We start from the raw sequence: 12,585 nt of genomic DNA, 5'->3' as shown, positions 1-12,585 counted from the left end.
AATATTCATTAAGGACCTCCCCTACCAACTGCTCCTCTAGGCAAATTTCCTTTTTAATTCCTGATTGGTCCCACCCTCAATCCAGTCATCATCCTGTTCTCCACATGTGTATAGAATGCCTTGGCAGTTTCCCTTAATCCTGCTCACCAAGGCCTTGTCATGTCCTCTTCCAGCTCTGCTGAGTTCGTCCCTGGCTGTCTGAAGACCCTATATGATTCCTGCTTCCTAAACCTTAACTATACTTCCTCCTTTCTCTTGACTCGGTGTTCCACTTCTCTTCAACTGTGGGTCCTTTACCCTACTATCTTTTCCCTGCCTCAGTGGGACAAAGCTGTCTAGAACCTCATGCAACTGCTTGCTGAATAGTCTCCACATTTGTTGTACATTTTCCTGTGAACATCTGTTCCCAATTTATGCTCCCATGCTCCTGCCTAATAGAATTATAAATCACCCTTCCCAGTTAAATACTTTCCCATCCTGTGTGTCCCTGTCCCCGCCCAAGGCTTCCAAGTCTCTGTTAAAGGTCAGGGAGTGCTGGTCACGCTGCAAAATGCTCGCCCGCCGAGAGATTGGGAGCCACATTGCCTGTAGTTGTGTTGACTGAAGCTGTGTATTGACCTAGACATGTTATCAACTTCCATTTTTCTTTCATGTTATGGAGTTATTGATTTGGCAATTAGTAGATGAGCTTAATCTGATCAATTTTTACAGATGTGTATGTCTGTGGTGGATATAATGGTGAGGTGATACTAGGGGACCTGTGGAAGCTCAGTTTACAAACTTTCCAGTGGGTTAAACTGCCTGCAGAAATGCCTGAGCCAGCTTACTTTCACACTGCAGCAGTCACCCCGGTGAGTAAATAAACTTTAATACCAACTGTATTACAGGTGGCATTACCAAGGCTTGGGTTGGGTTTTAAACACCTTCAACACCCATCCCTTCCACTATCCTTTGGGTGTCACTGATGTAAAATAGTAATTGGAACTTTATTTTGCCTGTTGGACATGGGTCATTTTAGCTGAGATTCATTAAGTTGTTAAATTTAACCTTAAGATCTCATATTTTGCTTTGGAATGACTTGCACACCCACAGCTGCAGATAGCTACGAATTTAGGAGCCTATGATGTGCAGATACCCTTGAGTGGTCCTAATCAAATGTATTTTACTACAACAAAGACAAATTACTGGAATATTCAACAGGTGTAGATACCTCTGTAGAGAGAAAGTTAACATCTTAGCTTCCTACCATCATTCACTGCCGTTTGTAATACTGCACTAAGTTAAGAAACATTGAGGTCCATTTTCCCTCAATGATTTTAAATCCATTTTGCAAGAGGTCATTCTGAGAAATTCCAGTGTCTGCATGAACTCTAGCATCATTCAGACCTTGTTCACTGCAGGATATTTCTAGCCTAACTTTAACAATACATAGCCATTTGTTCTCCACTCTTCTGGAATGAGTTGCTCTTGAATTTGTCTGCACTGGTCTGACCCTGATCACCGTTTCAATCTACAGTCCACAAACTCTGCTCTCTTTAAACCAGCAAGGTTGGAGTAAAGTGGGCAGAGTACATTCCTCTGACACCAGCGATGAAAAGGGAACTAGATAAAAATCTTGCAGCAGTGAAAATGCATGCAGATAATCCTGAGGTAATGCTGTAGGGATTTTTTTTCTTGGTAAGATTTAACAGTTTTATCATTGTCTTGCAGGCTGGCTGTATGTATGTACATGGTGGAGTGGTCAACATTCACGAGAACAAGCGGACTGATTCGCTGTATAAAATCTGGCTAGTGGTGCCCAGCCTGTTTGAACTTTGTTGGGAGAGGTTACTGAAAAGCCTCCCGCAGTTAACACGGTTCTCCACTACACAACTTCTCAATTTTGGACTCACACAAGGACTTGTGGAGAGACTTAAGTGATTGCTGGTAAGGGGATGGAGGGAAACCATTCTGCAATATGGGTGATGTTGGAGGAAGCTGCTGGAAAGAATACTCCTCAAGGCCTTATCTGCCATAAGTGTTGGATGCCTGTTATTTCTAAACATCCTGTCACTTTTGCATCAAGTGCCACTGACTGATCCCAATTTTCTCTCTTCCTCAACCCTAGGGAACTTGCTTTAAAATGTTGATTTTAAACTTGTCCTTGCCCCGTGGTTACTCCAGTTTTCACCCTGCCCCTAAATGGACTTTGCTTAAATTCCTAAAATTTCAGCCCAGTTATTTATTAGTTATTTATTGGTGATGGCTGCTTTTCCCTCCTATGTGCACTGCATTTTTGCAGATGTTATTTTTAATTCTAATTTCAATTGCTGTCAGACCTGCGTATGTCAAATATTTCTGTCTTGTACTTGGATATCTACCTTTTCCTTTCCCACCACAATCTTCACCGTTTTGTTTTTGATTTGCTTTAAATCTGTTGTTTTCTGAATGTTTTGAATTCTTCCTGCTTTAGTCTTGAAGCAATTGGCATCCCTGAAAGGTGCAGTGATTTAATGAACACTTGGAATTTTAAACTCTTGCTCGAAGTTGAGCTGAGCTGCGTCAGGCTTTACCCAAGAAACTCATTTTAAAAATGAAGGGATCAAAATGTGGATTTGTTCCTTTTTTAAATTGCTTAGATGACCAGATTTAATTTTTTTTAAATCTAAGGTTTTCTTTTCCCTTTTGTAAAATTTAATAAAGCATGATTGAATTAATTGAATTAAGTGTTTATCACTACATTTAAAGTATTGTATGTGACCTGTAGAATACAGGTACCTGGGAAATGGGACAAGTCACCTGGAAAGAGATGGCTATGTCAAACTATTACAGTTGGCCTGGATGAGTTCCTTCTGCCGCTGTTAATTATCGGAATTTTATTGATCATTACAACTTCAAAGCAAACTGTTCTTGTAGTTGTGAGTACAAGTGTGTTTTCAGTACTTGAGCAATTTTGTTAATTATTGCTGTCTTCACTTGAAGCAAAGTAAACTTGGATCACACTGGGACTGAGGTGGAGAGATAAAGTGGCAGTTACTGATTTGACTTGAATAGTAGAATTATACACTGTATCAATAGCTGTCTAATTGTATTTTTTTCATTTAAACTTGATGTTCCTTGTATAATTTAAATCACAAGCTAACTTTCCCATCCTGTTTCACTGATGTGATCCACTTCATGATATAAATCATCTTCTATTTTGAATCTTCAGGTTAATGTCCTGGTCTGGTCTAAGGTCTTGAACTTAAGGGTTCTACCTCTGTTCCAGAAGTTTCTCGTTCTGTTTTGAATTACCTCATGCTGAATTGGTTAATTTACATGGTGCAGACTGCTGTACAATTTTAAATGTGTCTTTAGGATAACATAAAGCAGTGCAAATAAACTAAACTGGCATTGGCAATTTAGATGGCTAATCTTGAGGACCAGATCTTTCACTCCTTAGATTTTTAGTGAAGCAGTGTTTATGAATATACCTTAGCAACTCTAAAGACAACAATGCCTATGCTGACTGTGATCAGTAATTACCATGCCTTATGCATATTAAAATTATGATTTAATGGTAAACTTTAAATGCAAAGAACAGTGAAATTTCTACATTATTACAGCACATCACTCTTCATAGGCTGTTATGACTTCAACAAAATAATTGCTTTCTGAATGCTCAAAGGCAGCCACATTGAGTGTTATGCCATGTCGCTGTAGGATCAGCTTGGCCTTTTTATTTAGATAAAGTAAATGCTCCAGCTACAATCAACCAGTTTTGGCTGAAATTTACACAGGTACCCATTGGGCCCTGCTGCCTTGCAAGGGTTCACCCTGCTTCCGAGACAGATCATAGGATTATCGGACGCTGCAAATCTGAATGCATGCAGTTAGACATTCTCTCAGTCGCAACACCTGCTTGGAAATGTTGAATTACCATCTTCATGTAAAAATAACTTAAAACTAGCAAAACCCCATCCACATCTCATCTCCACGTACAACTTCATTATTCAGTACCCGTACCTGGCCAATTAACTGGAGAAAATCACCTCCAATTGCACAAAATGTGATCTCTCTATCCCAGAGTTGCAAAGCATTGAGTGCATCAAATATTTGGGAGGTGATATTGTGAATCTAGGCAGAATGCTTAAATGTCTGTTAATCAAGCTGCTGTAAAATTGTTTCCCGAGATGGAATAGTGTATGGTTATGCACTTTGGGAGAAGGAATAAAAGCATAGACTATTTTCTGAAATGGGGAGAAAATTCAAAAATCTGAGATGTGAAGAGACTTGGGTCCTAATTTGCATTTTGTGTCAGAGGTGAAGAAGGCAAGTGCAAAGTTAGTATTTGTTTCGAGAGGACAAGAATATAAAAGCAAAGGTGTAATGCTGAGGCTGTATAAGGCAGTGGTAAGGCCTCACGGAGTATTGTGAGCACTTTTGGGCCCCTTGTCTAAAAAAAGTTGTGTTGACATTAGAGAGGTTTCAAAGGGGATTCACAAAAATGATTCTGCGAATGAAAGGCTTATCATATGAGGAGGGTTTCATAGATCTAGGCCTGTACTGGCTGGGATTCAGAAGAATGAGGGTCAATCTCATTGAAACGTATTAAATAGTGAAAGGCCTAGATAGAGTGAATAGAGGGAATGTTTAGAACAGAGCTGAGCAGGAATTTCTTTAGCCAGAAGGTGGTGACTCTGGAATTCATTGTCACAGGCAACTGTGGAGACCAAGTCACTAGGTGTGGTTGACAGGTTTTTGATAAGTCAGGACATGAAAGGTTACGAGAAGAAGGCAGAAGAACAAGTTGAAGGGAAATACATCACCCATGATCAAATGTTGGCGCAGAATTGTGTAATTCTGTTCCTCTGGCTCATTGTCTAAACCCAGGAATAGTGACAATTATTGTAATAGGCTTTCCAGAAGATTTTAGCTTAGTTTCCTGTAAATAAAGTGTTAAACTTCAGTTGTTAATAGAGATACAAATTTTATTTTAAATAAACAAGTTTGCTTATATAAATACATTTGGCTACTTATAGTCCTTCAATTGTAGAGCAAGTTATTTAAGAAATGCAAATTTTCTCATTGTTTTTAAATCAAGTTATTAGTATGTATATTTACATCTCACAAAAAATAACAGGAAATTACATCTAGATCAAATAGCAGCCAATGGAATCATGGCCAGGAATTGCTAGCTAAGGTAGTTTAGAGTTCTCAGACTTCACTGGACACTTGTTTCACTGGGGAGCTTGCAAAACAGAACCTCCCATAAAAGAATGAGAAGTAGTTTACCCAAATTCTCCCCTCCAAACCGAAGAGGAAGATTGTTACCAAGATCCAAATTAGATGAATATACCACAGCTTGACTGCAAATTGTGTTTGTCAGTCACTTCAGTACTTGCAGGAATCCTTACATCAACAATGCTGTTTTGAGTACTGTTAGACAGTAGCAGAAAATGACAATTCTGAAGAATTCTTGGCTGTTGATAACGATAGAGTTATTCAATCAAACTGTCCGAAATGACGAACTATTTGCTGGAAGCATCCTCAGCACATGCTTCGAGATGGAGCAAAGTAATACATGGCCATGATGATAAGGTAGACTACCACCAGCGCTGTGCCTGCAAAGACAAGCAAATGATAGCAAACGTGCACTCCAGAAGATTAGTTAAAGCAAAGACCAGCCTGTGCTGAGGAATGAAAGAATTACTGTTTTCAGCTTCACACATGTAGCTCATTTGGTCAAAGGGTCTGTGTCTGATCTAAATTCTACAATTCAAGGTTTCTGCTTGGTTTGAGTGCTACTGGAACTTAGCTCAAAATCAATTCCCACTCCTCTGGGATTTTACACAAACCAAATCACATTTAATTAATCATGAAGTTCAACTGATGCTGAAAATCTTGAGCACCGTTCACAAAATACTGGAGAAACTCAGCTAGCAGCATCAATAGAGGGGAATGAACAGTCGATGTTTTGGTTCAAGACCATTCACCATAAATGCCCAATCTTTATTCCCTTCCTTTCATGCTGCCTGACTGGAGTTCATCCAGCTGTGTGTTGCATGTTGAATTAATGTTGTTTCCATTCAACTTAAACCAAAAAGAAACATCAATCAGAGCTCTTATTTAATACAAAAACAGACCAGTAAAATCTTTCTTACAATTATTTATCTTTTGTCCTGGCCCACAATGAACAATTGGCTTTTGGCTAAAGGTGTGAAAGCTCTCTGTACAACTCAGCTGCTGAGCTCAAGTGGGTAGTCTATAAATACTTCACGGCTTGTAAACCACTTTGGGATGCTTCCGAATGTATAAAAGGAAACCTTCATAGATAAGTAATCAGGATCAACTTGTACAGATGCCCACCAGCAGAACACAGCTTGTGTTGGTTACTGACTTAACTCATGCCCAATTCTCAAACTAAGTGGGGAACATGCTAAGGATAATGTTGTGGAAACTCTATACTATTTAAAACACATGTTCAGTGACCGAAAAAAAATCAAATAAATGCAAAGCCCGACATGGAAAAGAACATTTAATTGCATCTCAATATGTAACAGCCTTCACTTCTTTCAAATGTGAGACTCCGCAAAACTTCTGTTTGACATCAAGTTACCAATGTAATCTTCATGAAAGTGTACTATATTGTTCATCTAAACAGCGATGCGAGGCAACCTACCTTGGAAGTAGTCACTCTTGCCATCCATGAAGATGTAGTTCATTAAAATGACACTGAATATTGATGCCCAGAGATGGAGATCACTGAAGAGCAGATTGAAACCTACAGGCTAAATACAAAACAAACAGCTCCTGCTCAGTACTGGGGCCGAAACCACTGCCTTGGCATAATATTACTAATTTAATCAATTTTAAATCCAGTCCTCATGCTTGTTTCTATAAAACAAGGTTGGCAAAGGTCTTTAGCTTCTGAGTAAAGGTCACATATACAACAGCCTTCCTTCTTCCATCACCTTCTGCTTATACCTTCTAGACTTTATCCTGCACGATAATTTACTCAAATTCCACCTCTTTCACCCGATGAACATGTTTTGCGACTTTCAATGTGCCCCATACTTAATTCGATTTCTTTACTTGGGGGGGTGGGGGAGATGTATGAATTCTTACACCATCTTCTACCATTTCTTTCAGTTATTCATCACATCCCATAAACTGGTACAGTACTCCTCTCCCTGCTTCTCCAGTTCCCTCCACCAGTTCTGAAGCTGTAGAGGAGACATCACACCCAGCTAACTGGCAATCGTGAAGATTGCCCCCAACCTCTGCTCAACGAGTGGAGCTTCACTGACGGGTTTCAGGCAATTTGCAATAATTTCAGCTAATCAGCATGATGAAGTAACTGTTGTTACTGACAATAAAATAACTGGGCCCAGAGCACGTGCACTCGTGTCCCAACCATTCTTTTTACATTTTACCTGGGCACAAGAGAAACAGCATGGGCCCCCGTCACACACACTGGTCTGAAGTCTGAACAGAAAACAGCTATTTTTTTTAATAAATAATTAGCTTACCAGTTACAGCTACTGATATCTGTAAATTGTATATGTTTGGATTCCTTACTCGCAAGATTAATCGCCATTCAAAATACAAGGGATAAAGTCAATTGAAACTTCGAGTGGCCAGCTAGTGATATTTTGAAATTAGTAAAGACAAAAGAGCCTTAGTTGTTGGGTATGTTTCACATCCCTCCACTACTCTTATCTCATCTGTATCCGGCATCCCACCCCTGGTGTAAAGGGATGTCGGAGAAGTCTCACGACAGAGGCCTCACTCATTTGGCTTGAGTACACACTTCTGCAGTCTATCTCATCTGTAGTAAGCAGAGATGACTCCAGCGGTCTCTGTTCAAAAGTCTCACTTGACTGTAACTGCCCCAGGCTATTGTCTTTAACCCTTGCCTTACTGCACTTCCACAAGCCCACCCCCCTCTACCCCAAGGAGTTAACTACTTACATAAATGACTGAGAAGAGCACCAGCACTGGGATTTGAAGCATACACACTTGTACAGCAATGGAGCTTCCAACTTCTAGGCTGAGGAGATAAATCAAGGTGGATGAACCAAAAATCACAGTCTCACCCTAACAGGTTTGCAGCAGGTTTGTACTTTATGGTAAGCACACATTTCTCATCAAAACCTACCCAAAATTGAAAGGCCTAAATAGAAAAGATATAGTGAGGATGTTTGCAGTACTGGGAGAGTCTAGGACCAGAGGGCACAACCTCAGAACAGAAGCACGTCCCTTTAGAACAGAGATGAAGAGGAATTTCTTTAGCCAGAGAGTGGTGAATCTGGAATTCATTGTCACAGATGTCTGTGGAGGCCAAGTTGTTATGTATATTTAAAGTGGAGGTTGATGGTTACTTAATTAGCAAGTGTGGAAAAGGTTATGGGGAGAAGGCTGAAGAATGGAGTGAAGAGAGAAAATAAATCAGCCATGGTTGATTGACAGAGCAGACTCAATGGGCTGAATGGTCTAATTCTGCTCCAGTATCTTCTGCTCTAAATGCAACCAAAAATCTTCCTTCAGCTGGGCATGGGCAGCTCATCAATAGTCATAGATCATATTGTGGCCATCCCCATCAGTTACCTACCTGAGGCTGATGTTGTTCTGCAATGCAAATTGGATCCCATTAACTATTTCAGGAAGCTCAGGGATCATCGCTAAGACAGTTACACCAAGGAAGTACTGTATGGGATAGAGAAACACACGAGAAAAAATATAAAAATTAGCTCATCTGTCACATGTATATAGCAATACAATGAAATGTATTGTTCGTATCAATGTGCTGGAGGCAGCCCACAACTGTTACGCTCTGGCACCAACACAGCTTGTCCACAGCTTACTAACCCTGCCCTGTAGGTCTTAGGGATGTGAGAGGAAACCAGAGTACCCAGTGGAAACCCACGCAGTTCTTACAGACAGCAGAGGGAATTGAACCTTGATCAGTGGTGCTGTAAAGTGGTATGCTAGCCACTAGGTAATTCAGATTTCCTCCCCATTATAATCAAAGCTAGGGATGTGCCAAAATGTGCAAATATAAATGATTAGGTAGAACCACTGCTTCCATTGCAAAACCTTTCACAAAAGAAAATTCACTGATCAGCCTCACCCCAGCATCACCTTCCTTCACATGAAGCAATCTAGACATTCTGCTGAATTTAAAAAGCAAACACGAGGAAATCTGCAGATGCTAGAAATTCAAACAACACACACAAAATGTTGGTGGAACACAGCAGGCCAGGCAGCATCTATAGGAGAAGCACTGTCGACGGGACGGGAGTCCTGACGAAGGGTCTTGGCCCAAAACGTCAACAGTGCTTCTCCCTATGGACACTGTCTGGCCTGCTGTGTTCCACCAGCATTTTGTGTGTTGTTTGATTCTGCTGAATTGCTGATTTCATCTACTGTCCTTTTTTCTATGCCCAAACTTTCTCCAAGTTTGGGATGTGCATGTGTGTTTTGGTGGTGGGGGGGGGGGGAGTAAAGACGAGGGAAAGAGGAGAATATTAACAGCTAGTCTTTTGCCACACTATAACCACCTTGAGATTCTCAGAAAAGATACTCATCAGTAAGATGCTGCCCTGAAACATTGAGCAAAGGGACTGGAATGCATAAAGACTCACCGGTGAAACTGCAGAGCTGGACAACAAGGGGTCAATGTGCTCAGATACCAACTCTGCACAGGCAGACATGCAAACAGTGGCTACAATGAGCAGCATGACAGCCCTCCATCGTGACCAGTGAATAACCACGTTGTGGCTGTGCCCTGGAAATGCAGAGACAACACAAATTAGGCCAACAAGCTTTTAAGTCGTCAAGTCAACTTTCATTGTCATTTCAACCGTAACTGCTGGTACAGTACATAGTAAAAATGAGACAACTTTTTTCAGGACCATGGGGTTACATGACACAGTACAAAAACTAGACTGAACTACGTAATAAAAAAAACAAAACTACACTAGACTACAGACCTACACTGGACTGCATAAAGTGCACAAAAACAGTGCAGACATTACAATAAATAATAAGCAGGACAGTAGGGCAAGGAGTCATACCCATCCAGGGTCTGGGTATTGAGGAGTCTGATAGCCTGGGGGAAGAAACTGTTACATAGTCTGGTCGTGAGAGCCCGAATGCTTCGGAGCCTTTTCCCAGACAGCAGGAGGGAGAAGAGATTGTATGAGGGGTGCATGGTGTCCTTCATAATGCTGTTCCCTTTGCGGATGCAGCATGTAGCGTCAATATCTGTGATGGCAGGAACAGAGACCCTGATGATCTCCTCAGCTGACCTCACTATCCGCTGCAGAATCTTACTATGCAAGGAATAGGAGTAACTAGTTCTCTACCAGAGATAGCTCATTTTACATGCTAAATTGCAAATTTATCGTTTATCCTTTATTGTTCAGTAAGTCCCTGAAGGTCAACAAAGGCCAACAATTCAAGACACCTAATGTCAAGTTGGATTCATGCACAAGCCATCACCCTTTCTATGGAAGGGGAGAATTTCAGGCTGAAGACATTACAGTGAGGAAAGGCCCAAGTGTACTTGACAAGTCGGGCCACGGACACTGAGCTGGTGACCCTCGACAAGCATCTCACCAGTGTCAAAAGTTATTTGGAGTCAGGTGTTCCAAAGAATGAGATGAAATTGGAGGTGTGGCTGTTGAGGTGACCTGCCTTTAAAAAAAGACACACAAAGTCAGATTACTGACTTCTCAAGAAACACCATGAACACCAATGCCACTGTCAGTGATTCAATACTGAAAAATCATCTGAGCTGGGACATTCAAGTCACCATCAATACTTGAATAAACACAGCGTCAGCTACATATATTTAAGTTTAATACTGTAGTTGAAATGTTATGGGCACTAGCTTTCCAGCATCGAGGACACCTTCAAAAAGTGATGCCTGAAAAAGGTGGCATCCATCATTAAGGGCCCCCATCACCCACTACATGCCCTCTTCTCACTGCTACCATCAGGGAGCAAGTACAGGTGTCTGAACACCCACACTCAATGTTTCAGGAGTCAGCTTCTTCCCTCCATCAACAGATTTCGGAACAGATTTTCCGAATGGAATTTCTGGATATTCAGTATCTTTGCTCCTCTCCTTTTGTACTACTTAACTCATTTATAGCTTTATAACGTTTTGCAACATCTGCTGCCATAAAACAACAGACTTCACAACATGTGCCTGTGGTATTAAACTTGATTCTGATAGAACATACGGCATAGAAACAGGCCATTTGGCTCATTATGTCTACACTTACCAGTGGGCACCAACTGGTATTAATCCCATCTTGCAGTAGTTGGCCCACAGCCCTGTTGTGTGAAGTGTTCATCTAGAATGCTGCCGGCAGCTGCTTCCATCGCTCTCACAGGCAGTGTGTTCCACACTGCACAGTGGGGGGAATAAAGGATCCTACAGATCCACTCCCGAACTCTTACCAAGTACACAAACTCGAGCTTTATCTACCTCTGATATGGAAAAGTTTCTCGCAATCTACCCTTTCTAAACACATAATAAATTTTTATCTTCTTCAAACATATCACTTCTGGACTTCTGCTCTATAGAAAATCACCATGCATTATACAGTTAGACTGGAGACACCACGTCTCTAGCCAAGCAAGAATCTATTTTTTTATATATATAAATCTACAAAAGTTTATTCACACAAAAATTCACAAAATGCAAACATTAAGTACTTACAAGACAATGAACAAATTCAAATTAAAACATGAGTATTACTACCTATAAAACAGTCAATTCCCTGGGGGGAGGGGAGCCACCATTCCTACAAATCCTCCATTGTGACTGTGTGCTCCCTCTCCGAGGACACCCGGTCATGAACGTTTCCCCTGAAGAGGGGCACCCAGTTGGGCCTGGGCAGAGCCAGTGACTGCCCACCTCCTGGACTCCTGAATGGCCATCCTGGCTAGGCCCAGGAGCAGGAACCTATCGGCTCAACACAACCCATGAAGACATGATGATATGGAGTTTGCTTCCTCAGCCAGGAATTCAGGAATAGAAGAGACCATCACTTGTTTCAAGCTGCCCCCACCGCGCTGAGCCACATCGAGAAACATCACCCTGAGGGACGGTACTTTCATATCTCTACATTTGAAACCTGGTTGGTTCACATTAACATAAACTATCACCTCAACAGAATGCAAATGATCACCTTTTGAACAAGCAACCATCTATTGAACAAGCAACTTACCAAGATACTGCCTCGATTAGAGAACATGTTCAGAGTTCAAAGTAAATTTTATTATCAAAATACATACATGTTACCATGTACAATCCTGAGATTAATTTTCCTCGTGTCTTATAAGGAAAGGTTGAGTAAGCCAGAATTTTTCTCAGCAAAGGGTGCCGAGAGGCTACTTGATAAAGCATACAAAATGACAGAAGGCATCGATAGTGTCTAGCCAGCGACTTTCTCACAAACATAATTTTAGGATGATTGGTGGAAAGCAATTGGGGGGGGGGGGAGAGATAAATGTCAGGTGTAGTGTTTGTTTTAAACAGTGTGGTGGGTAAATGGAACAGGAGTGGTGTGTGTAGAGGCAGATTCATTGGGAAAATTTAAGAGACTCTAC

General features: G+C 41.1%; 2 protein-coding genes across 9 annotated transcripts in view; one reads left to right on the top strand and one right to left on the bottom strand.

Moving 5' to 3' along the window:
• The window catches only part of klhdc10 (kelch domain containing 10), a 50,783-nt gene extending 48,082 nt beyond the window's left edge, over positions 1–2,701 (top strand). For all 6 annotated transcript variants that reach the window (XM_059987044.1, XM_059987043.1, XM_059987042.1 and 3 more), the window contains 2 exons: positions 712–851; positions 1,711–2,701. In XM_059987044.1, coding sequence (XP_059843027.1) covers positions 712–851; positions 1,711–1,920 — 350 coding nt within the window. In that variant the 3' untranslated portion in view covers positions 1,921–2,701. The remainder of the gene's footprint in view (positions 1–711; positions 852–1,710) is intronic.
• A 149-nt stretch (positions 2,702–2,850) lies between these two features.
• The window catches only part of cax1 (cation/H+ exchanger protein 1), a 62,659-nt gene continuing 52,924 nt past the window's right edge, over positions 2,851–12,585 (bottom strand). For 2 of the 3 annotated variants that reach the window (XM_059987035.1, XM_059987034.1), the window contains 5 exons: positions 9,606–9,748; positions 8,573–8,667; positions 7,933–8,011; positions 6,641–6,749; positions 2,851–5,582 (listed from right to left, as the gene is read on the bottom strand). In XM_059987035.1, the coding sequence (XP_059843018.1) occupies positions 5,509–5,582; positions 6,641–6,749; positions 7,933–8,011; positions 8,573–8,667; positions 9,606–9,748 (500 nt within the window). In that variant the 3' untranslated portion in view covers positions 2,851–5,508. Of the gene's footprint in view, positions 5,583–6,640; positions 6,750–7,932; positions 8,012–8,572; positions 8,668–9,605; positions 9,749–12,585 lie in introns of those variants that run through there. The other variant, XR_009515302.1, reaches the window with a different exon arrangement.

Source organism: Hypanus sabinus, chromosome 13 (assembly GCF_030144855.1).
Source record: "Hypanus sabinus isolate sHypSab1 chromosome 13, sHypSab1.hap1, whole genome shotgun sequence".
In the NCBI taxonomy this organism is placed as follows: Eukaryota; Metazoa; Chordata; class Chondrichthyes; order Myliobatiformes; family Dasyatidae; genus Hypanus; species Hypanus sabinus.
Note: the sequence above shows the minus strand (reverse complement) of the source record. Positions and strands in the feature narration are given on the sequence as shown.